Source organism: Siphateles boraxobius, unplaced genomic scaffold (assembly GCF_051911475.1).
Source record: "Siphateles boraxobius isolate OS27281-9 unplaced genomic scaffold, OSU_SipBor_1 41, whole genome shotgun sequence".
Classification (NCBI taxonomy): domain Eukaryota; kingdom Metazoa; phylum Chordata; class Actinopteri; order Cypriniformes; family Leuciscidae; genus Siphateles; species Siphateles boraxobius.
This window is the reverse complement of record NW_027509042.1, coordinates 3,904,628-3,928,389: the sequence shown is the minus strand read 5'-3', so window position 1 is coordinate 3,928,389 and position 23,762 is coordinate 3,904,628. Positions and strand designations below refer to the sequence as shown.

The 23,762-nt window shown below is 37.9% G+C and overlaps 1 protein-coding gene across 3 annotated transcripts in view; it reads right to left on the bottom strand.

Moving 5' to 3' along the window:
• Positions 1-328: 328 nt before the first annotated feature.
• chd6 (chromodomain helicase DNA binding protein 6) overlaps positions 329-23,762 on the bottom strand; it is a 39,525-nt gene continuing 16,091 nt past the window's right edge. For all 3 annotated transcript variants that reach the window (XM_077197868.1, XM_077197869.1, XM_077197867.1), the window contains exons 9-38: positions 23,600-23,686; positions 23,373-23,507; positions 23,033-23,154; positions 22,109-22,352; positions 21,327-21,503; positions 20,386-20,529; positions 19,243-19,498; positions 18,918-19,128; positions 18,339-18,534; positions 18,042-18,206; positions 17,280-17,459; positions 16,336-16,446; positions 15,865-16,067; positions 15,417-15,616; positions 14,684-14,843; positions 14,381-14,470; positions 14,164-14,267; positions 13,779-13,908; positions 13,595-13,670; positions 13,443-13,491; positions 12,424-12,679; positions 11,514-11,722; positions 9,542-11,401; positions 8,766-8,905; positions 8,313-8,528; positions 7,598-8,074; positions 6,830-7,060; positions 6,163-6,306; positions 5,967-6,071; positions 329-5,298 (exon numbers count right to left, since the gene is read on the bottom strand). In XM_077197868.1, coding sequence (XP_077053983.1) covers positions 4,222-5,298; positions 5,967-6,071; positions 6,163-6,306; positions 6,830-7,060; positions 7,598-8,074; positions 8,313-8,528; positions 8,766-8,905; positions 9,542-11,401; positions 11,514-11,722; positions 12,424-12,679; positions 13,443-13,491; positions 13,595-13,670; positions 13,779-13,908; positions 14,164-14,267; positions 14,381-14,470; positions 14,684-14,843; positions 15,417-15,616; positions 15,865-16,067; positions 16,336-16,446; positions 17,280-17,459; positions 18,042-18,206; positions 18,339-18,534; positions 18,918-19,128; positions 19,243-19,498; positions 20,386-20,529; positions 21,327-21,503; positions 22,109-22,352; positions 23,033-23,154; positions 23,373-23,507; positions 23,600-23,686 — 7,755 coding nt within the window. In that variant the 3' untranslated portion in view covers positions 329-4,221. The remainder of the gene's footprint in view (positions 5,299-5,966; positions 6,072-6,162; positions 6,307-6,829; positions 7,061-7,597; positions 8,075-8,312; positions 8,529-8,765; positions 8,906-9,541; positions 11,402-11,513; positions 11,723-12,423; positions 12,680-13,442; positions 13,492-13,594; positions 13,671-13,778; positions 13,909-14,163; positions 14,268-14,380; positions 14,471-14,683; positions 14,844-15,416; positions 15,617-15,864; positions 16,068-16,335; positions 16,447-17,279; positions 17,460-18,041; positions 18,207-18,338; positions 18,535-18,917; positions 19,129-19,242; positions 19,499-20,385; positions 20,530-21,326; positions 21,504-22,108; positions 22,353-23,032; positions 23,155-23,372; positions 23,508-23,599; positions 23,687-23,762) is intronic.

The following is a 23,762-nucleotide window of genomic DNA, read 5'->3' as shown; positions in this document are numbered from 1 at the left end:
TACTTTTGTTCCATACTTATGTTATATTATTACCACTTCGTACGAAATATAATAATCAAAATTGTCTATGCAATACTATTTGTGAATTTCAAAACTGCTCTTATTTTAAATTGTAACTTTACTTATCTTGTATTATGTGACATTTATCCATGAATACTTATATTTATATAAAGTATAAATTAATTAGAAATAATTGTAATTAAGTATTTGTGTAACTTATATGCTACACAATGAATATCAGCAAATCTACATATTAAAACTAGAAAAAAACTTTAATATTAAAAAAAAAGTTTGGCATACAACAACTAACTGATTAACATCAGACTTATTGACTTGAAAGTTGAAAGTCATCTTTTATTGCACAATAAAAGATCACATACCATGGTTTGAAATATATGATTGGTCCACATTGGTGTACAGGAGCTATTTGAACAAAACAAATAAAATATCCCAAATAATAATAATACAAAATTATAAAAACACCCACAACTCTCAGCATTGCTGCAGATTTCATACCAAGAGTATGTTAAATTTTTTGTCTTGTGTAATCTTCCCAATATAGTGCACTTGCTTCAAATGTAACCACAAACTTGCAGTGCTTCCTTGTCATGAACACTGACCATTATTAGTTGCATCAAATCCATTCAATATTACTCTACAAGATCTTGAGGAACAGAACTTCCAATATAGGCTCAATAGAGATGAAAGCGCATTTCTACATTGTACACGATGCTTTAATGTGCCTTGAACACTAAGGACTTGACCCGGGATTTTATTCTGTCTGGCTAAGCAGCTCTGTTATAAGAAACACTCCATAATAGCCTGCCTTGTATACACTTAAGTATGGGAACTGCTTCAAAAGTAAAGACTGGGTCTTATTAGCAGGTCCTGGCATGCAAACACTGACAGTGGCCAAGCAAAATCCAGTCTCCTACCACGTGCATATTTAAAGCATTGGAAATATTCAATGCAGACAGAGTATGACCAAATGACAAGGGCGTATGGTACCCAACAATTCCCAATTCTCTTGTTCCCGATCAGAAATGTATTATGCAAAGCTACTTAAATAATCTCCCTTTGATTAATCCATGAAAAATGAAGGTAGGGGGCTGAGGGGAAAGGCTTTTTGCTCTCAGAGTATCCAGGAGCAATTATCCAGAGACATATTTTTACACGTGGATACAGTCAGAATTACCATTTACAGAACAGTTCAGCTTTTATGGAAAGTAAAATGAATCCGTGTTGAAATCAAATATAGGAAAACATCCAAAATCTGGAGACAGAAAGTTGATGTACATGTTGCAAAACACAACGAGAAAACTCTGAGACAGTAAAACACAATAAATACAGGTAAAATTTGAAAATGATCAGACTTTTGGATGAATTACCAAACCGTTTCAGTTGGGGAAGAAAGACCAAAATGGTTATTTGGAGTGTTATTGAATAGATATTCATTGATCTTCAAATGGGCCCAGATACTGCACCAGGGAGACTTTCTTTTCAAACGCCATGTTTCCAATTGAATTAAACAGGAGTGTTTTTAAATTTCAAATAATATTGTTGGGTTTTCAAACTATATATTTCCACCAAACGGTACATTAATAAAATCAATACACTTAGAACCAGCAATGCAGTATTCTCAGCCTAACAGTCTGAACTCTCCAGTTATACATATACTGGCTGTGCTTCTCCTTGAAGTTTTGAAGGCCTTTAATAGTTACAAACTTATTAAAATGTCAAAAAGCGAGGGTAACGTAATCATCCAGAGGTCTAGACGAGGTCTGTGGGTTTTTGTTCACCAGATGTTACTGAGACAGTAGTGTAGGGACAATAGAGAAAGATCAGAACTAAGCTTTCAGACTAAAAATGAGACATTTTTGAAAGTCAAATAGACTTTGTGCTTTGCAATACTGTTTTGAATGAGTTGAGGGAGGAAATAGACCTGGTTATTTTATTTAAAAAGTGTTACGACTTGAAAAGCACTTCACAGAGGCCAGTATCTGTACAACTTCAGCGTCTGCATTTTAATTTGTATGACTGAGTCTGCTTCCCAAAATGTTGACACTGTACACAAGTACTTTGATATATATTTTCCCAACATAAAGATGTAACAAACATCCATATATAAAATGCTAAATAAGGCATTGCAAAGTGAACACAAGAAGATAGATGTGATGAGAAAAGGGAAATGTCGTATTAGGTGAAAGAAATAAAAGCAAAATAAATTACATTATGGTGTCACAAATAGTGTGACAAGGCAACAACAGCATGTTTTTTGAAGGTGACCATGATTTTTTTTTTGTTTAGACAAGAAATATACAGTACAGGTTTACATAGGTCAAAACGTACAAGAAGTGACATGTGTAAGCGTGCGCATGCGTCCACACAAACACACAAACAAACAAGACGGAACACAATTACAGGTAAACATTCACCAAAAAGACTGTGCAAAAACGTTTTCACATCCGAAAACAAAAAATGAGTAAGATGAGAAGGTGGAAAATGACTACTCCCACAAAAGAGAGACCCTGTTGCGATTGGGGGAGAAAACAAGTTAAATCATCTCTGGTTATCAACTAGTGTAAAGTATTTCAAATAATAAAAACAACTCACTAGTGCTGCTTTTTTTCTTCACACGTCCCCCCAATATGAGACATACTGGCAAGGAAAAAAAATAACATTGTGTCCTTGTAAACAAAAGTAAGAGCAATATACAGCTAGATAGATTTACAGGTTTTCAAAAATCTTGGTAGGTTTTACTTTACAATATTTTCAAATGAACCAGAGAAAACAAGAGCAATGAAACCCATGAGAACGAGATGGTCTGACATCTTTCTGTTAACCCACAGGGCTTTAGTGAATGCAAAAAAAGAGAGCAATTTGCAAAGATATTTTTGTCTTATTCAGGGTCAAGAAATATATCACCCAAAACAAAACTTTCTGGCATCATTTACTCACTTTCAAACCTGTGTGACTTGCTTTTCTTCGGTGAAACAAGCACAATGACCAGGTCTTATCAAGCTCCAAGAAGGACAAAAACACTATAAACAGTCCAAATTAATTATGCTCTATATTCACACAATAGCTTCGCATGAGGGAAAAGTGTAGTTGCATGGTTATTTTTGAAGCTTGACAGCCATTTTATGCTTTCATTGTATGGAAAAGCGCAATGTGAGCATTATGCTTTTGTGCTCCAGTCAGTCAAACATGTTTGAATGACATGAGGGTGACTAAATGATGACAGGGGACTATCCCTTTAAGTTCACTAAAACAGTTCTCACAATTTTGCTACAAACGCTTTGCGTCAGGCTTTTATTTTGTACGCCCATGTACCAAAACCTTTTAAAACCGAGTCTCATCTATGGCACTAATGCTTCGCCCTTGGACTTGTAGAACCCCCAAGTACATATAACCATCTATATAAAAGAATCGCAACGGGGGCACCTTATCAAAAGCGACAATGTGGAAACGATACCAAAAACATTAAGACAAACAAAACAAAAAGAAAAATCAATTTTGTTTTGGATTGTTCTTTGCCATCAACTTCAAGCCTTGCTCTTTTTGAGTTTCCATTGCACTCACCATGTTGCACTCATGCCATCTATAACTTTGTAAAAGATTTAGGTTAAAATCTTGACTAAAATGAATACATAGCAGCAAGCAACTAAGAACAAAATACTGTGGTCCATCAAGAACGAATCAGACGCAGCACTGCTGGTAATCTACCAATGGGATGATCGTTTTCTTTACATTATTCTGAGAAATGTTTCAAAACATGAATCTAGGTCTTATGCAACTATAAAAGCATGATCCGAACCACCATTATGGAGTGAGACTGCTGTCTTTTTTTTGTGCACAATACCAACATCCTACCACTTTCTGAGAATCTGTGAAAGATGCCAGTGAATAACACCTAATCTTGGGGTCACTAAGAGCATTCTCCGTCAATAAAAAGAATCTTCTGAGTGTCCATTCCCATGATGCAAAAGGAACCTGCTAACAACAATGATGATGTTGCCCCTGTGTAGGATTCAAGACCTCTGAGCGTTTGCATGCTTCAAGTGTCTATTTCTTTAGCACACACACAGAAGGTAGAGTAGATGTCAGTGAAATTACAAGGGCAGGTCTATAAACAATACATTGATAATCAAAGTCCTATACACAAACTTTTACCGACACGACACACACAAAAGTACTGCGGCCCAAACGTGAGGATGCATTCTAGTCTCCACCGTCACACGGGCCTCGACAATCTTGCTCAGGTTCTTCTCCCGTTTTGTTTTTTTCCTTTTCTCCAGTACTTTTATCCTCAGAAGGATCTTGTATATGGTCAGAAGAATCTTTGACCAGAGCTGAATTTACATCATGTCCATCTTCTTCCATTACACCCTCTTGGCTCTTTCGTTCGGGTGTCTGTTCGACTTTAACCCCCTTCGATTCCTCGCCGTCCATCTGCACACCAACGTTCCCGTTTCCCTCCATGAGTCCTTCCTCTCTGACCTTCTTCCTCTTCCTCTTAGGGCTGCCCGTGCTGTCTGCTGCAGGGATAGCGGGTAGTGCCATTATACTGCCTGGTGGCAAGAACATATGCGGATACAACAGACTATGTGACATTCCCGGGATTAGAAAGGGGTTAAAGGTCAAATGGCTGCCGGTGCTTGTGATGCAACTACTACTACTGCTGCTGCTAGTGGCCGAAGCTGTTGACACCGAAGCGGACACTTTTTTCTCTTCCCCTCCTTGCTTTGCTTCCTCCTTAATCCAGTTCTCCGTGCTCATCGGAGAGCTTGTGTTATCCCGCTGAAGTGCAGTATCCGAACTATCCGGCGGGCTTGAGGTTGAGGTTACGGTTGCGGAGTTCGTAGTCACGCTCGCTGTTGTGGATGCAGTTACGGTGGACATAGTGGATGTCGCCGTGGAAAGTGACTGACTCATCATCCCACTCATGTGAGAGCTATACATGGGCGGCTGCACGGCCGCCATGCCATGGAGCATCATGGGCAACATGCCGAGACCATTCTTGGCATCATCTCCTGATGTTACAGCAGTGGCGAAACCATGAGGAAAGCCCATGATACCGGTGAGTGGGATACCAGGGACATTGCGGAGATTGGGTAAACTAACCAGGTCCATGCTGCCAATGAGTCCACCGTTCATGAAGAGCGGAGCCATGCCAGCCGGGAGCTCAGGGGCTTTGGGCATCTCGCTGCGGGGTCGCCTGCCTCTTCTGCGTGGACCGGGATCCCGACACACAGGTCCAGTGAGGATGCGTGCGAATTTGCCCTCTGGTAGAAAACCCTGGGATATGAAAACAATATATGTTCATTCCGTACATCAAAGGTTGTATTAATAAAGTATAAGTTAAATTTGGACATAAATGAACAAGTTTAAAGATAATTACGTTTAATAATTAATTAGAAATGAAGTACTACAATATAGTTTATAACTCCGTGATATTCTTGATTCTGATTGGTCAATTGCAGAATTCAAACTTGATATTTTCTAAAATCAAAACTTTTTCAATGATAAAATAGTAAATCATTTTTAGACATTTAAACTAATTTAGACACCCTACTTACATAACATTAATATACAATACAGTATTACAGACTATAGCATAGACTATTACAGACATCCCTATGAGGGATTTCATGCAGATGACATGAACTCAGAATCTGTGAAATGGCATCAAGAGATTAGCAGACATTTAGCAAATGCTTTTCATCCAAGGAAAACTATAAGGATTTTGTGGTGCTTGAGCCAGACTGATCTTATTACGATTCTGTCTCAACTCTACTCTATTTTAAACTTTAAGCAACATTTAGCTGCTTAACCTTGATAATTAAGATATATTAAGTATTACTCATATATACAGTATTACTGATATATACTGTATTACTACAAACTACATATTCACAAGTGGCTTCAGTGTCTGTCACTTTCTAGACAAAATATTTAGGACTCACTGAATGCTTCACCACATCCGCCCAATCAGGAGCCACAGAGTATTCTGAATTTGCATCCAGCCATCGAGAGAGCTCTTTAATGGCTGGAGCCATAGCGCCTCCAAGCTGCAACCAGAGGAATTGTGGTATTAAAATTAAATGAAATCAATCTGAGGAAACAAACAAAAACAAAAAATGGTATGTGTGTTTTTGTTACCCTGCGGCCTGTGTTTCTGTGCACTACTGGGACTCTCTCTTCTCCAGTTAGAGAGCTGACGTCGAGCTTGGTGGGATCTTTGCAGCGATGCCTTCTCTGCTTTGGACGCTCCAAGAAACTGTGCAACATGCTCGCATTCTGAGACTATGAAAGACATACAATATAAATTAAGTTATAGTAATGTATTAAATGTCAATTATATTATATAAATTAAGTTATAGTAATGTATTAAATGTCAATTATATTATTTCTATTAAGGCGTATATAAGCTGTATACACTAAAAAAGGTTGACAACACAATTTTTTCATCCAGAAAGATATTTGAATGATCCTAATTGTGAATGTTTAAAGCACCTTAAAAATAAGTGTTTTTATTGTATTGAGAAAATACAATTAAAGTCAACATGAAACAGCATTCACATCTATTTTAGCACTAATGTAAAGTACTACTACTAATGTGATAATTTTATCCAATGGAAATTTAATGGATTGTGTAAACTACGGAATAATGTGCACGGAATTATGCCCAATAACAAGAGCAACATGAATTCAGAAATAGTCAATTTTGATTCATGTCATCTAGAATGTTTATAATTCTCAAAAGAAAAAGCCACAGAAATATTACTTTTTAGTCTCACAACATAAAACTGTTCTGTTTCTAACTAACCGATGGAAAAGCAGAAAGCTCCATGTTGTAGTTGGGGTTTTGTCGGAGCCATTCCATTAGGCCTTTATTGGCCGTTTCCCTATCCACGCTCAAATTCAGGGTCTCTGAGGCTGGAGGAGCTGGAGAGTTTGCTGGAGGGTGAGTAGGAAGTGTAGTCGGGGTGGATGGAGGGCATTCTGACTGAGAGGATGTTGAGGACACAACAGGCTGGCTGTTGCTCTCTGACCCACACTGTGTAATATACAAAGATAAACAATATATATATTATATATATGTATATAACAATATAGATATACAAAGATGTTTATATTAACAGTGTTAAAAATAAATTAAATAAATTATATTGTTAATATATAAAATTAAATATTAATTAATAGTATTAAATATGAACTATTTTCACTTATTTATTTTAGTGTCATAAGCATCAAAGGCTAAATTAAGTTTAAAATAAAAATTTCTTTCAAAATCATTACATATATATATACACATATATATATATATTTTTTATTTTTATTTTTATTTTTTTTTATTTTTATTTTTTAAAGCCATCTTAATAGTGATGCATTTACTTTTTACTTACAATATAAACTCCAAAAAACAACATGAAAGCAGCCCATACGACTTCTGATTTTTTTTTAAGGTGGATAAGGTGGAACATCTGCTTTTATGTTTCACAAAACTAATACTTTGAGGCCAGAATAACATGGGGACATGTTCTTTTTTGGGTGTCCTATTGTATCTATTTCAGTGATATGCGGTTCCACAAACCTGTTGTTCAGGCAGGTTCATGGCTCGTCCCTTCATAAAGCTGAGATCAGTAGTCTCTACATTTCTTCTTCGTCCTCTTCTCCGTCTCAACATTGAATCATCACGACGAAGACTGCCGTTGACAATCTGCCCTGTGACAGGGTGAACTAAGCCAGCCTGCAAAATGCCAGCCATATCCAATCCCAGTGAGCCTTGTATGGAGCCTAATCCGGTTATTTTGTGGGGAGCTGACTGGACAGTGTGGCTCATATGACTGATTGGCCCACTGTCTCCACCAACTGTTAGTTCTGTTGGTTTGGAGAGGTCAATAGCGGCATCCTGCCAACCATTAAGGAGAAGAGTGTTAGCACGATGAGACACGCCAACCTGGATCTTTTCTCCAAGATGGCTTGGTTTCGCTAGAACTTCTGCCTCGAATTCAAACCCACGCCTGGGACGTTTGAGCTCAGAGAGAAATGATGGGGCAACTAACCGCTCCTATGGGACAAGAGTTGTAAATCAATGGGACTGTGTGTGTATGACATTTCAAGATCTCATTAATTTCCATGACTTTTCAGGCCTCTTGTCTATCAAATGTCTTGATATTTCCAAGTTTTTCCTTTAATTTATTTCAAGATATTTCCCAAACTTGCTTTGAATTTAAGATATTTCAAAACTTTTTAAGGATTTGCAGACACCTTGAAAAACATCCTGTCTGTGGATGTGATCTTCTTACCTTTGGTAAGTGGGGTATTGTATGTGGGAGGTTGAAGTTAAGGCTCTGAGATATAGGCATTCTGGTAGTCAGAAATCCTGCCCTCTGGTGGGCACTGTTGGGCATGCAGGTGTTAGCCAATGCAGAGGGAGACTCATACTGTTGACTAGAGGAAGGCCACTTCCCCTTTAAGATAGTATGGCAGATACTGTCAATACGGTTGATGATCACTCTGTCCTGTAGAGAGCAAAAACACAAGACGGTGTATGAAATGGGTCAAACTGCAGCAATAGGTGACTGATACATGGTATGCTGTGAGCTGAAACCAACTTTACCATTTACATTATAAGACAAGATTTTCACATATTCTGTAGAATATGCAATATATATTCAATATCTATTTTCAGTATTAATAATTAATGAGGCATGGAAAAAGACAATACAGGCAGGAAACAATCACTAACATGTCAATACCTTAGGCCACTCTGAGAAGGACAAGAGTGCTTTCTCCTGTAAAAGCTGAGCAATGGTTGGTTCCCTTATTTCATGGACACTGTCTGCCATCTCACACATGGGCAGTGCAAAGCGTGGTGCATCAACATCTCCCAAATATGCTAAAAAAAGAAATACTTTTTTCAAAGCATGTTGCTAGACAGAGACTAAATAAAACTTGTTTTCTTTGGTTTTAAAAACATTGTGAGAAACAATCATTCATCAGCATGTAATGTTCATCAACGTTTAGAAATAACTAATGAAAAACATCAATAATTTTCAGTCAGGAGTCAATTATTCTGCTTAGATAATCTTTTTGACCTAATACAGTTTTGTCCTTAAAAGTGGTTTGTACATCCTCATGGTACCAAACAAGTGAGCTTAAAATAGCCAACTAAAAAAGTTAGTTTGCTGGTCTAACAACCTCAAGCTGATCTTGTTAGTTTGTGGACACTTATAAGGTGGTCAGACTTGGAGAACAGGTGCCCAACAAACTGAACACCAACTTGGCCAGGCTAGAGGATCAGCAAGACAGGCAAACCAGCTTTGCTGGTTTAAGATGTTTGTCACCAAAAGGGGAAATAGCCAAAGCTGCCATTACTAGTTTTGTAATAAAAAAATGAATTTTTTTTTTTGCTTAGTATTAAGAAACATGAATGTGGTCAACAGACCTGGAACTACTACATATGTCAGTATTCAACAGAATCAAGAACAAAACATAAAAAAAGGTAGAAAGCTGAAGTCTAAAGCCACAATACCTGATGTCTTTACATCTTCGTCTTTTATCTTGTCCTTCACATCCAAAACCTCAGTCTGCTCAAGGTGAGGGGTCTGCGTAGTGCTGTCTGGCTCAGGCTTCACATCTGACACCACTGGATCCATGAGGAACTCTTGTTTTGGGACTACATCAAGGACCGGAGATACAGAGGTGTCAGGTAAGGTAGTTGGAGATGATTGGAGAGAAGGAGGCAAAGGGTAATCTGTTGAGAGAGTAGTGTTAGTTAGATTGCACTCTTCTATTGGCTCTGATGGTTCTTTGCAGGGTTCTTCAGAGGGTTCTTCCACCAATTGCCGTTCCGCTGAGTCTTGCTGATACCCTTCACAAGGTTCCTGCAGGGTCTCGTCACAAGTCAAATCATAAGACTCCTCTAAAGGCACTTTTTCTGGCTCTCTCAGAGGCTTCTCGTAAGATTCTTCCAAGTCTCCTTCATTGGAATCATCAAATGTCACCCTGCAGTCCTCTTTCTGGGATTCCTCAAGACAATTTTCCCTTGGAGACTCTATTGAAGGCATCTTGTCAATTTCATCTTGAGAATCCTTAGTCTTCAGACTGTCTGGAGAAAGGTCCTCTTTCTCAAAATGGAATCCTATGCTTTCAGGACCTTCTCCTGGACTGGGAACACCATGTGTGATGTTGGAGTCACTAAGCTTGTCCTCTTGATCCTCACTAATGGGATCTGCCTGGTCAAGACTAACATCCGGGAGACCAAGAGGTGGTGGAACATATTCTGGAAGACTGGATGATAAATCTGTCTGATCAACAGATGCCTCTCCAACATTAAGGTCTTTGAACAACATAAAGCTCGGTGCCAGTGGCTCGACAGGGTTGCTTTGAGAGTCCGAACTGGGCATGCTCAAACAGTCGGTTAGTGTTTCATCACCCTCCCGTCCATCATCTGGTTGAGGAGCATCCAAAAAGCTGGGTTCCAAAGCTTGTGCTCCCAAAATGGGATCAGTCTCGTTGAACATGTCAGAGGTTTCAACATGCTCTGAGCTTTCCCATGGAGTTTGAAGTTCATCGAGTTCCACAGAAGGAGCCATTAAGCCAGTCTCCTCCGAGGACCCTTGCTCTCCCACCAGAACATCGCTGCGAAGTTTCCCAGCTATGGAGTCCGCCATATCTCCTTGAGCCCCATTTAACTCCCCCTGCACACCATATGAATTTAGCATATTCAGCCCACCAGTTGCAGAATTGAACGGGAATCCGTTGAAGGCCTCTTTACCAGATTTGCTATGTAGTGTGTCTGATGTCAAGCCTTCATGTTGTAAAGACCCCAACTCCAGTGAGTCATCTAATGGAGGGCAGTCCAAAAACCCTTCCCTGTTTCCTGAACCTATTCCCAGGGAACTTCCTGGCTCCGACACTACCCCTTCTGTGGGCTGGTGATGCCCATGAGTATGAACAAGTTGTGTTGGCGTGTGGGGTGAAGGTGAGTGGTGATACTCCGGAGGTTGTGGGGACTGACAATGTCCAAGGTTGGCATCATACAAGCAGCAATGATGGTGAGGCAAGCCTGGGACTGGATATCTGTGGTTTTCTTTATGAACATAGTTCCGATGGGCCTCCAGGAAGGATAGTTGTGGGTCATTGAGGATGTAGAAGTCAGTTCTACTCAAGCCATGCTTAGCAACACCGATGAGAAGATCACGATCATGTTTGCCACACTCCCACCAGACGGGTAAGTACAAACTAGGGCGACAAAGTTGCAGCCGTGCCCCCAGGAGTGGGTGCCGCAATACTTGCTCACGAACCTTTCTCAAAAGCTCAATACGGTATAATGTTCGGGCAGCTCGCTCTTCTGTAATGGGTTCCACAAACAGCGAAGGATCAACGGTACCTACATGAGACAAGAATTTGTGTGTACGTTATAACAGATTGAGTTGCTATTAATCTTCTCACCAAACTATCTCTAATTAGTTTGTTCGTTTCAACTCTAATATATATTTTACCTTCATCTTTTCTAGGTGGCAGTCTACATGCAGTGCGACACATTGAAACAAAGCTGTGGAAATATCTCTCCAAGCTTTCGTCAGTCTTCCTCTCCAATCGAGCAAGGGCACGGAACTGGCCCCAGTCAAAGATTTTCTTGTCTGGGTCATACACTACTCCAAACGAGGACACTGTGCGATAGAAGTCAGCCTGCTCACGACGTGTCCACCTGTGTTAAAGGCAACATGTTATCTCAGGAGTACATAATTCAGTATTTGAGGCAGATTATAAGGTTTAACAGATTTTCAGCTATCATAAACTATTAACCTCTTACCTGATGCAGTACCAAAATACTATTCTTCCAATGTTTATCATGACCTTTCAACATGTTTCAGTGTTCATACTATCCTCCAGGATTTTATGCTAACCAATAATCCTCTTTAGCTGCTGTTGCTGCTACTGCTAACTAATCAGTCTTATGAATGCCCTGTATAATTAGTCTGGTTTCAGGTTCACCTCACCTCTATCAGGAGCCTTAAGACTTAAGAAAATGTACTCACATTTTAAAAACAGCAAGATAGGCTGCAATGAAGTGGATTCTTTTTTATATGACATGGTATCTTAAAAATCAATGCTCTGGTGGGATGCTCAAAAACAGCATAGCTGAGATGTTTTAAAGGAAACATTATTTAAAAAAGTTTAATTCTCCAAGAGGGTTTTATTGTGCTACCTGCCTAACAAAGAAAACCCTGAGATCTTGTGTGCTCATCGTTTATCATGATCATGTCAACATGCCTTGTTCCCATTAGTATCAGCAAGAGTAAATTTTTTCTCCAAATAAGCTGATTTTTCATTTGCAAAATAGCATGACAGGTTACATTTTATCTTAATAAAATGACTAAACAATAAAACTGCCGCCACATCGCCTACCTTCGTTGCCACTCCAAAAAGAGTGGGTCAGGCTCAGTTGTGCAGTGCCTAAACTCTCCAATTTGCCACGTCACAGGTGCAATTCCATCGTGTAAGAGGAAATCATGACGAAGCGGCTCACGGCGCGTGTAACGCTGATATGCAGTAATGAGGCGGCGTAAACGTGCTGTAAGAGCCGAACCTGCTGGCCACTGTATCCGCCCCTGTTCCATCATCTCTGTAATTAGGTCTCCTGCGAGAGATGCTGCGAAGCCCCCTTTAAAAGAAATGCTACATTAGACTTAACCTGAAATAAGATCATCTTAAGGTCACATTAGGTTTTGTGCTGGATTCATACGGATAACCAATGCGAGTGAGCAGTTCAATAACATTTTTTTTTTGCTTTTTGATGCATAAGTTTAGAGGATTCTGACCTGTAAATTTTAAGTAAAATGTTAATATCTGCTCAATAGAGGATTTAAACTGACCTCCAATCTGAAAATGGGAAAAAAGTTCTCCGCAGGGTCCAAAACAAACGCACAAAAACGGTTTGGCAAGTAAGTAAAACAGTTACAGTCTGCATGTGATCTGCAAGTTAGGATGTCGAAATGTTTATAGTCTTAAAACTTCAGAACCAAAACTAAATGATCTTGCACAAAATGACAAGATAAAGTGGCATTTCTGCAAGTAACAAACTGTCCTCATATTTGACACAAATATATATATATATATATATATATATATATATATATATATATATATATATATATATATTTATGGCTGGTAAATGTTTCTCAATTTATCCAGTATTCGAAGATGTTACAAAAGTAAATAATTTAGAATATATTCAAAATATAATTCCTGGAGTCATCATATCCTGTTATGTTTGACGTGGGGTGCGAAATAACTGTGCATGCTGAAAAGCTAGTGTGACCACCCCTTAACAGCATTAACAAACAATTAAATGTTTAGTTACAACAGTAACAGTTACATTTCAAAACATACATGCATGAATAAATTCATAAGGAGGGATTTAATACCTGTCACTGTAGTGTCATTTTTCCCTGTTTCCTCTGACATGGGCTCCTCCTTTGTAAAAGAAAACTTTACTTAAAGTAACAGTCTGTGCATTTGGTTAAAACTCTTTAGCATAATTAATTGACCTCATATTCTTTTGACTTCCTATTATTACCTTGATCTCTACTTTCTCTTCTAATTCCTCAGACTTCATGTCGTTTTCCTCTTTAATTTCATCACTTTTGCTGATACTGCACAAGAAGAAACGTGTGTTTATGGTTGTAAGAGTCAAAAGATGCAATTGTTGTATTCCCACATACAGCTACATTATCTCAGCTGCTGATTTGAAAGGATATTACCTATCAGGTGCATCTGAAGCAGGTTCTGCTCCACTTTGTTCTACCGTCAGTGCAGTGACATCAGGCATACCCACCCGCTCCAGGAAGCACAGAGCAGGGTCTGCACGCATGGCGTTATACCGCTCATACCCTACACGGGACACAAGGACAACTTAGAGCAGATGATGAAAGCAAGAGGAAGTCAATAGGAACCATATGAACATTTAAAACATTTTAAAAGATGCTCTAAATGCATTGAAATGCATCACATCTCTGCTATATTCAAAAATGATCTGTATGTATTTGTGTCTGCACAGATTTCCATTGCTATATTGCGCATGCATGAGAATTGCATCACAGAAATGGGTGTGACGGTTGCACCCATTGTTCTATGATGATGTCTCACCATGTTTGTGAACTCCAATAAGCAGCGATTTATCCGCCTCAGAATCCCACCAAATAGTAGGGATCTCAATGTAGTCGATATCAGGCAGGGTTACCTCCAGTTTACTGCATAAAACACACAGGTCCTTACATATTAGGCTACTCAACAATGACAACTGCTTTATACAAAATTCATGAAGTATTCATCAGGTTAAAATGGGCTGTGGGCCATGTAGTACCTGGCTGGGATCCCTTCAAGAGCCTGATTAGCAGCCTCCCCCAGCACTTCAACCTTCAGGTAGTACAGCATCCGCACCCTCAGTAGCACCCTGTTCATGACAGGATACATGATGATCACACAATTAAAACTCGTTCATAAATTGTTATTATTACAGTACAATATTATAAGATCAGACATATTGCAAATACATGTTTATTACTGGCAGGATGTAGGAATATAACCAGGGTGCAAAATGTACTTTTGCTACACTGACAATAAATACATACTAATGATACACAATATATTCTTTATGAAGTCTTACTTGTTGCAATGTTGTTTGAGGTGTTTCTTGTAGCTGTCGTCCTGAAGCACGACCTCTGGGTTACAGTGGACCAGCCAGTCAGCACTCTTCAGCTCAGGTGGACTCAACTGGTTCTTCAGTTTCTTTCCTTTACGACCACGCGGGACAGGAGCAGACAGACCTGGACACAATTATTTTGTTTTTTATGTGTTTATTTTGATCATTATGCAACAATCATATGAAAAGTAGTCAGTTCATTTAATTTGAATAATCAAATAATCAAGGATTAGGGATGCTTATGATTATTCAACATTCAATAGTCAATTTTATTGATTAAACATACTGACTGTGGATCAATTTCAGCACAAATGTTTTCAGTGATCATTCAAGCAGTGAAAGCATTCATGATGTGAATTGTTCAAAGTTTTAAAAAAAGAACTTTTTAAAATTGTTATTGGTAGATTAAATAATATCCTGACATTGAAATAATGATAATGAATTGCAACTAATTTAAACTGTCAATTAATCTAATTCGTAATTGAATTGCAAACAAATTAAACTGAATTTAAAAATGTTTAAATAGCTCTAAAAAATTTGGTGAAATTGTAACATTAATGTTAATTATTAATTTATTGTTCTATGGTCCTATTTAAATGTCAATTGATTATGTCTAATCATCAACAAAGTCATCCCAAAAATAATTAATTAATTGATGCAAAAAATGTCAGAGGGTGTGAACAAATTCATTAATAACCTGAGTGGTTTTGCAGTGTTTGATTATGTCCATCTTTAGTGGGTGTAATCAGATCCCAGATGAAGCTTTTAATTTTGTCGTCTCCTTTATAATGACGAACACAGTAGACCAGAAGAGCCCTGCATAGCACCTCCATGTCTCGCTCCGACAGGTGCCATTTAAAACGCCCATGATTGAGAATATCCTTCCAGCGACCCCACCTGTACAATCAGCAAAGACATTTCATCAGAGTCTGAGATCTATAACTTCATATAGCCTAATTTATGGCTACAAAGTTTATTCAAATATATGGTCTGCTTGATCTGCAAATGAAATGGCAGAAAACTTCTATGTTGAATTCCTTTAGTTGCTTGTAACAATACTTCATTTGATTAAAAGTCTGTTGTAAGGCAACAGAAGGTGACCCAGAAGGAATGAGTGGGCAGCCGAAAGCAAATGAAACACTGACCCAAAAATAAGAAGATTTTTCTCCACTCTGAAACACTCTGCTCGGAGGTAGCGTCTGTTGCGATCACTGAGACGTCTTGTGCGACAGGGTCGTTCCTCTGAATCGCTGTCCAGTTCAGAAAACTCCATCAGTTCATCGTCCTCAAAAGAATTATAGTGACGCGTCTGCTTCCTTACACGAGGCGTGTCGATCACCAGACTCTCCTGGCAGAGACACAGACATGAGTCAGAAAGTGTTGCCGTCTCAATATTTTTCTCCTTAAATGTCACCAACACGCAAACAGTGTAGAGCACATTCACAATCACACATTAATCCAAGCAATCTGTTTTGAATCAGCTGATATTCAAATGACCCCCCATTCACTTTCTCTCTCTGGTGAAGTCTATGAGCTGATTCTCTGGTATTACACCACCTGAGTCACAGTGAGCTCATATGCAAAGCTTCAGCTTTTTAAACCATCATACTTTTTACCTTTTCTGCCTTGGAGTCAATTTCCAGTTCAGCAATTTTGGCCCACTTTTGCCAGAAGTTTGGATCATCCAGAGAAATGTCTGTACGGTTCCCTGAAGACACAAAGCTAGCCTGGAATGGTAAATAGTAAAGGATTATAAGCACTTTATCAAGATAGAGATGACAAATGTAAAAGCCTGTGTTTTACTGATACATGCAATGCTTATTCATCTTTTGCATTCGCATAACTTTTCCAGCTAATCTGCCATATTTACAAAAAAAATAAAAAATAGAGATGCTAAATAAAAAAATGCTAATAATTGGATTTGATCCATACCACGTCCCAAAACATTTCAAATTAGCACATAAAATACCAATATAACATTCGTTGACATTTATATATAGAGATGGATTGTGGATGTGTAGACATACACGCACTACAGATCAAAAGTCTGGCGTTAGTTTTTTTTTTTTTATAAAGAAATTAATAAGAAATAATACAATTAATTAACAATCAATACAAAAATGCATTAAATGTATCAAAAAATGACAGTAAAGGAATTTATAATTAAAAAAATATATATTTCAAATATATGCTGTTCTTCTGAACCATTCATCAGAGAGTTATTAAACAAAATATATCTTGGTTTTCAACAAAATATTAAGCAATCCAACTGTGCTCAACATTGATAATAGAAATGTTTTTTGAGCAGCATATCAGCATATTAGAATGATTTCTGAAGGATCATGTGACACTGAAGCCTGGAGTAATGATGCTGAAAAATTCAGCTTTGCCATCACAGGAATAAATAACATTTTAAAATATTCAGATATTTTAAATCGTATTGCTGTTTTTACTGTATTTTTGATCAAATAAAATCAGCCTTGGTGAGCATAAGAGACTTTCAACAACAACAACAACAAAAAATCTGACTGACCCTAAACTTTTAAACTGTAGTGTATACCTTGGCAAAAGTTGATCCCTTCCCCTCTGTCTGGATTGTGATGGTCTGTGTGCGGCGCTGCAGGATCTGATCGATATCCTCCTCGCAAAATTTAGAGCCCTCATCTTCCTCATCCATGAGCGCCCCGTACGCCCCCTTCCTGAGAAGATCTTCGACCTCAATCTTGGACAGTTGCTGAACCTGAAAGAGGAAAGTACAGTAATTAAACAATACTGTCCTAGTCAGTGTAGCAAGTTATGGCATAAAATAAATATAACACTTCTGAGGAAGAAATAAGACCCTGTAATTGATGTCTACGTGCCAGTCTATTCAATTTATGCCTGCCCAGGATTCAAAATTTTAACTCAAACACAAGCAGCAAATTTATCTGCAAAACATTCTTTAAAATATTCTTACTGATATTTTTTATCTCAGTTGTAAGAAAGGAAGCAAAACTTTTCCAAATAACGATGGGTCTTAATGTTTTATTTACATGCGTTTCTTGGAGAGACCGTACAGCAGAGATTACAAAAGTTTTTTTGTCACCTGAAACCCTTTGGCCTAAAATATTTACTTAAAGTTCCCTTGAGATTTTATCTTAATATTTCAATAAATGTAACACATTCACATCTTCATGGTTCTCTGATTTTATTTAATGGTCAGATTACACACAAATAATATATCATTTTCTTTCTTTCTTTTTTTGTTTAAGGCTGATACATTTTATAAATTCAACACTGGCACATGTTGGGGAAAAAATGTTTAATGTTGTGGATCCCTCACCCCATTTAGACTGCCCTTGCGGTTGATGTCCTGCAGAACAGCCTTGTCCAATCCCAGTTTCAGACTGGCCTTGTCAAACATCTCCCTCTCGTATGAGTTTCGCGTGATAAGCCGATACACTTTCACCGCTTTGCTTTGACCGATCCGGTGGCAGCGAGCTTGAGCCTGTGGAATTCAAAACATGTTTATAACAAATGAGATATTTGTTTTTTGGAAAGTTTTTTTTTAATATATGGCATGGAAATCGCTAAAGGAGAGAGTCAGTTACACTGTATATAAAAGATGCTATCCATTCACCTGCAAGTCGTTCTGCGGGTTCCAGTCCGAGTCGAATATGATACAGGTGTCGGCGGCGGTGAGGTTGATGCCCAGACCTCCTGCTCGTGTACAGAGGAGGAACACGAAGCGGTCAGAGTCCACCTTGCTGAAGCGATCGATGGCAGCCTGCCTTAGATTCCCTCGAACTCTCCCATCAATCCGTTCGTATGTATATCTACACGCACCATACAAATTTCAGATGATAAAAGTTCCTGCATTTAACCCACATACAACTTACTGACCCATATGTTTTGACCAATGAATTTCCCAATTTTAAAAATGAGCATAGCTAGAATTATTTTAATAGGCATTACAGAAATTGCTATGACTTAAGACATTTTTAAGTTTTTATACATTTCAACTACCTTTTTAGGCCTGGAAATATCAATTTTAAAATTCTGTTTTTCTAGACTATCCTTGAAGAAAAGCAACAAATGACGTAAACCGTGTTTCAATTTCATGTTGACATTTTATTTTCTCATGTGTACCTGCAGTCTCAAAAACAGCTTTTTTATAGAAGTATGACTAAGGTTACTGGATAATAACCAGCTGTCTCACCTCCTCTGGATGAGGTAGTCCTCCAGTATATCAAGGCATCGAACCATCTGGGAAAACACCAGCACTTTATGTCCTCCGGATAGCAGTTTGGGGAGTAACTTGTCGATAAGCACTAGTTTACCAGCGGCCTGGATCATTGCCTGCAGCTGAAAATCCAGAGCATCAGAACTGTAGGTTTTCCTGAAGCTCTCAAGAATCTTCTCTTCAGCACCTGACAGAAAGGTAGATGGGAGACTATGTCAGCACTACAAATTAGAGGTGTGACTCCTAAGATGTAGAGAACTGCAACCAAGATATTTTAAGAATTGTCTTTTTCACACGTCACCTGTAATGAGGTATGGGTGATTGCAGCACTTGCGAAGCTCCATCATTGTGTTGATGAGGTTGGGCATGTTGTGTTGGTTCGCTCCCTTGGCAAGGAAGGTAAAGTTTTTCTCCAGGATGGCACGGTAGTATTTCTTCTGAATGTTAGTGAGCTCCACCTCAATGATTGTCTCCTCTTTAGGGGCCAGATTCTTCTCCACATCATCCTTCAGTCTCCTCAACATCATGGGCTTCAGAATGGCTTGCAGTTTCTTTACCTGAGGGAATGTTAATGTTTCACAGGTTAAAACTGGGCACATTTATTTTCACCTAAATCAACATTAATCAGGCCATGTTGCCTGGAAATAATACTTCTGGTTCCATCGTCCCAAAGTCAATGGGTTCTTGGTTAAATGCCTAAAATAAAGTATGTGGTTTATATTCAAGCTCAAGATATTTTCACGTTTTATTCTATGATATTTGACACATCAGTAATACCTCACTGGTGTTATTTTTAAAGCTTTTACTTAAAAAGGTCTTTAAATAATGGCTGCTAACATAATGGCTAAACATAATTGCGCCGAACAGGTAAAATCATCTACTCACTAGTTCACTTGTACAGCCTTGTTGTGTTTATACTCATGCTCTTGCAAAGTATTTTAACTAACTTTCCAATTTATAGATTTTTTTGAAAGAGCTGTCAGAAGCTTTAGCGGTGGTGACGTAGAAGTCATGTGACCGTGGTGTGTTCGTTTATAGCCTGTAATATTAACTTTTTATTTCTTTTGATTGTATTTAGGCTTCTAAATTCAGTTGTGTTCATTTGTGAAGATTATCATGAATCGTAAATGTTTCATGGTCACAGCTTATTTTCTGCACAAATCCAAAAGCTAATGGAAAAATCCTATTGCCATTTTGTTGAGGGTTGAACTTTCAGGTTGGCCTACAAAAACATCTCATCCCTGCAGCACTTTATTTGGCTATTTTGAGTTTATCAGAATTGGCTACTTAGGAAGTTAACAAGGATGTTTCGTACTATCCTCTAGAATAGATGGCTCGGATAATTGGAGGTGACGGTGTGTAGATATTTATTGAGTCCATAGTATACATACATATTAGGCAAGATCACAAACCACCTATCAAGCATTTGAGGATTAGTTCTCACCTGCTCCTCTGTCTTCAGGTCTCCAAACTCCTCCAGGAACGTGGTCTCGGAAGGAAACTGTGAGGGTTCGAGAAAGTTAAGAAGACTGAAGAGTTCCTCAACTGAGTTCTGCAAAGGGGTTCCTGTGAGAAGAACTTTATGTTCCTTGAGGGAGAAAACACATAGAAACTTTAAGTTCAGCCTACTAATTCGCTAAAATGTATGTACATTTTAAAGAGATCTATATTAACTCTCTCAACTTCCTATTTTTGGACTTTTTAATAAGTTTATCTATATAGATGGTGAAAGACAGCAAAGAAAAATATGGGGACAAGACTGGGATATATTAACCTGGATTTTATCTCACCCATTTTAGGGATAGGATATAAAAAGAGGGTAGATTTCTATATTGTGGACTAAAAAATTCTTTAGACACTGAAGTCTCACTTAAAACAAATTAATGTATTAGATACAAATTATCAAACCGGGTTGTATTTATCTACACATTTTATATATAGCACAAATACACCATTTAGACACTTTCTGGTTGTCATTCACTATTGCATCATGTGCCTTATGTGTACAAATACTTTTTGGGGGGCCACTGTACATCAAAATGCATCTGTGAAGACCTAAGCATCTCAGCAGTGAGAGGAAAAAACAGCACTGCATCAAATGTAGTTTGCACACACTGGCCCTCACTGCAGTGATATGTAAAGCGAGTGAGATGAGATTACTCATTCTGCGTCCAGAGAGGATGTGCGTATGTAAATGCAGTGAAGCAGAACTCGGCAGCTAAATGAGATGTGTGCAAGAGAGATGGCACAGTAGTTTAGATCGCAGATGGCTTCACTTCCCTTTTTCTGCATTTAAACCTGAACCCTATGACAAAAATGTCTGCATCAGGTTCCTGGTCCACAAATGAGCAAACAAATAAATAAAAACAAGCATATTAAACTGACCAGGTTCATGAGTTTGAGTCCCTCCAGCAGTTTACAGTTGCGGTTTTTTAGGCGATGGGCCTCGTCAATCACCACACAGCGCCAGTTAATCTTCTTCAGCTCCGGACAGTCAGCCATAATCATTTCAAATGTAGTGATCACGCCATGAAACTTAAACTGACCAGTCATGATGTTTCCCTGAAGGAGCAAGAGAAAGACTGATTGTATACACTGTACTAGCAAATATTTTTAAAAAAAAGTGTTAAGTGAGGTCAGACATTAAAGGTCAGACTGTGTCATGAACCCTAGTTAATGTTTTTGAAAGTCCCTTATGCTCAGCAAGGCTGCATTTAACTGATCAAAAATACAGTAAAAAAAACAACAACAAAAAACACTAATATTGTGAAATATTATTCCAATTCAAAATAACCGTTTTAAAATGTTTCTATAAATTGTAAATGTAATTTATTCCAGTAATGCAAAGCTGAATTTTCAGCATCATTTTTAAAGCCATTCCAGCTTCTATGGCTATGTTAATGGCAAGAGCCAGGTTTAGTTATTAAAAAATAAAACTAAATAAGATGTTTAAAGTTATATTTTTTCTAAAAACCTTAAGATTAAATTAATTTTACTTAGTTAAAAACTTTTGGTTAAAAGTCCTTTTCATGATCCTACAGAAATCAATCTAATATGCTGATTTCCTGCCTCAAGAAACCATCATACATTTTTTCAGGATTTTTCAATAATAGAAAAGAACCACGTTGATTTGAAATAGAAATCTTCTGTCACTCCGTTTGACCCACCTGTTCATCTCGGTAGTACGTCTCATACTGCAGGATCATCTGCCGACTGATCTGGCTGCCGTGATAGACAATGACGTTCATTTCAGTCCATGTGCGGAACTCCCTCTCCCAGTTTGTGATGGTGGAGAGCGGGGCGATGATGAGGAAGGGTCCTCTCAGACCCATGAAGAAAATCTCAAAGAGGAACGTGATGGACTGGATGGTCTTCCCCAGCCCCATCTCATCAGCCAGAATACAGTTTTTCCTACATCAGGAGAAACAGGGTCAGGTGTTCATTAATCACGACAGATTGCAGTTATGAGGAACAGGATTCGGAATCGGTCGCATGAGCATTTTTCTGCTGTCTGAAATTATTTTTATCATGTTTACTAGAGCTTTTATTAGGTAAGGATTAAGTAAAAAAAAAAGTGCCTATTGTTGACATTTGTATTTGCTTACAGCTAGGGTTGTTAATTAATAATTTAAAAAAGTATTACATTATATGCTGATAAATTAACCAAATTAATTACATTTGTCAATTATAATATAATATTTGCTGAGAAAAGTCTTCAGATAAAAGATAAAGACATAGCATTGTATTAGACAATATCATTATATATACAAACATAAAAATTGGATTTTGAAAAATATATATTGCTTGTTTTCATTTTTTAGCATTTTTTATAAAAAATAATAAATTGTCCAAATTTCAGCAAATTATACATGAGACGAATTGGTAAAAAACAAATAGTTTAATTAGTATTGATTTGATTTATCCTAGTTTTTTTATTTTACAAATCAATTTAAATTGAGACTTAAAACAAACATTACGTATATTACTGTCATTATGCTTGGCCTTAGTTTAATACTTAGTTCTTTATACCTTAAACTAGGATCCTAATTTTGTGTAGACCCTAAAGAGCTGATTTTAAAAGTCTCTTTCACCTGTTGTACCAATTGAAAAGAAGCCAGTTCATTCCCTCTAATTGGTATTCTCTGAGCTGGTTCCCATTCCTGTATTCTTTGGACTTCTCCAGTTTTTGCCACTGTTCTGGCAGAGGCCTTTCCTGTATTATTACAAAAGACAAGAGAAGTGCCACTTCCTTCAAAATACATACTATAAAGGAAAATAAAAATGTTTTGGATAATACAATCAAACATAGAGCTGAAACATGTGATCATAATGTAAACATACACACTGGAAACATCCAATAAATCTTTTCTCGTAAGGAAAAAAATAATAATCGAAAAATCAATTCCCATTCATTTGCATTTGAGTGCTTACCACAAGTTTAATTTCTGGAATTTTCTTGAGGTCTTCAAACTCTCGGATTTTCACAGGGTCAACATCTTCCTGAAGCTCCCAAGTACTCTCCTCATATGACAATGAGCACCATTTCACCAGGTAGTGGGTAACTTCCTGTTTTCATGCATGCAAACAAACCAAACCTCAAAAGACTGGCACTACAAACAAAGGTTTGTTTCCAGGAGTTCATTTGAAGAGTGCCTCACCTCTCCTGTTTCTGTATCAGTGGTGATAGCGATCTCTAAAACCCGATCAACCTCAATATAATCTGGATTAAAAAGGTCTTCATCCGGCTGAGGAAAAACACAACATCATCTCAAGCATATTTACGCAAATAATACACAAGTAGACAGGAAAGAGGTCTATAAC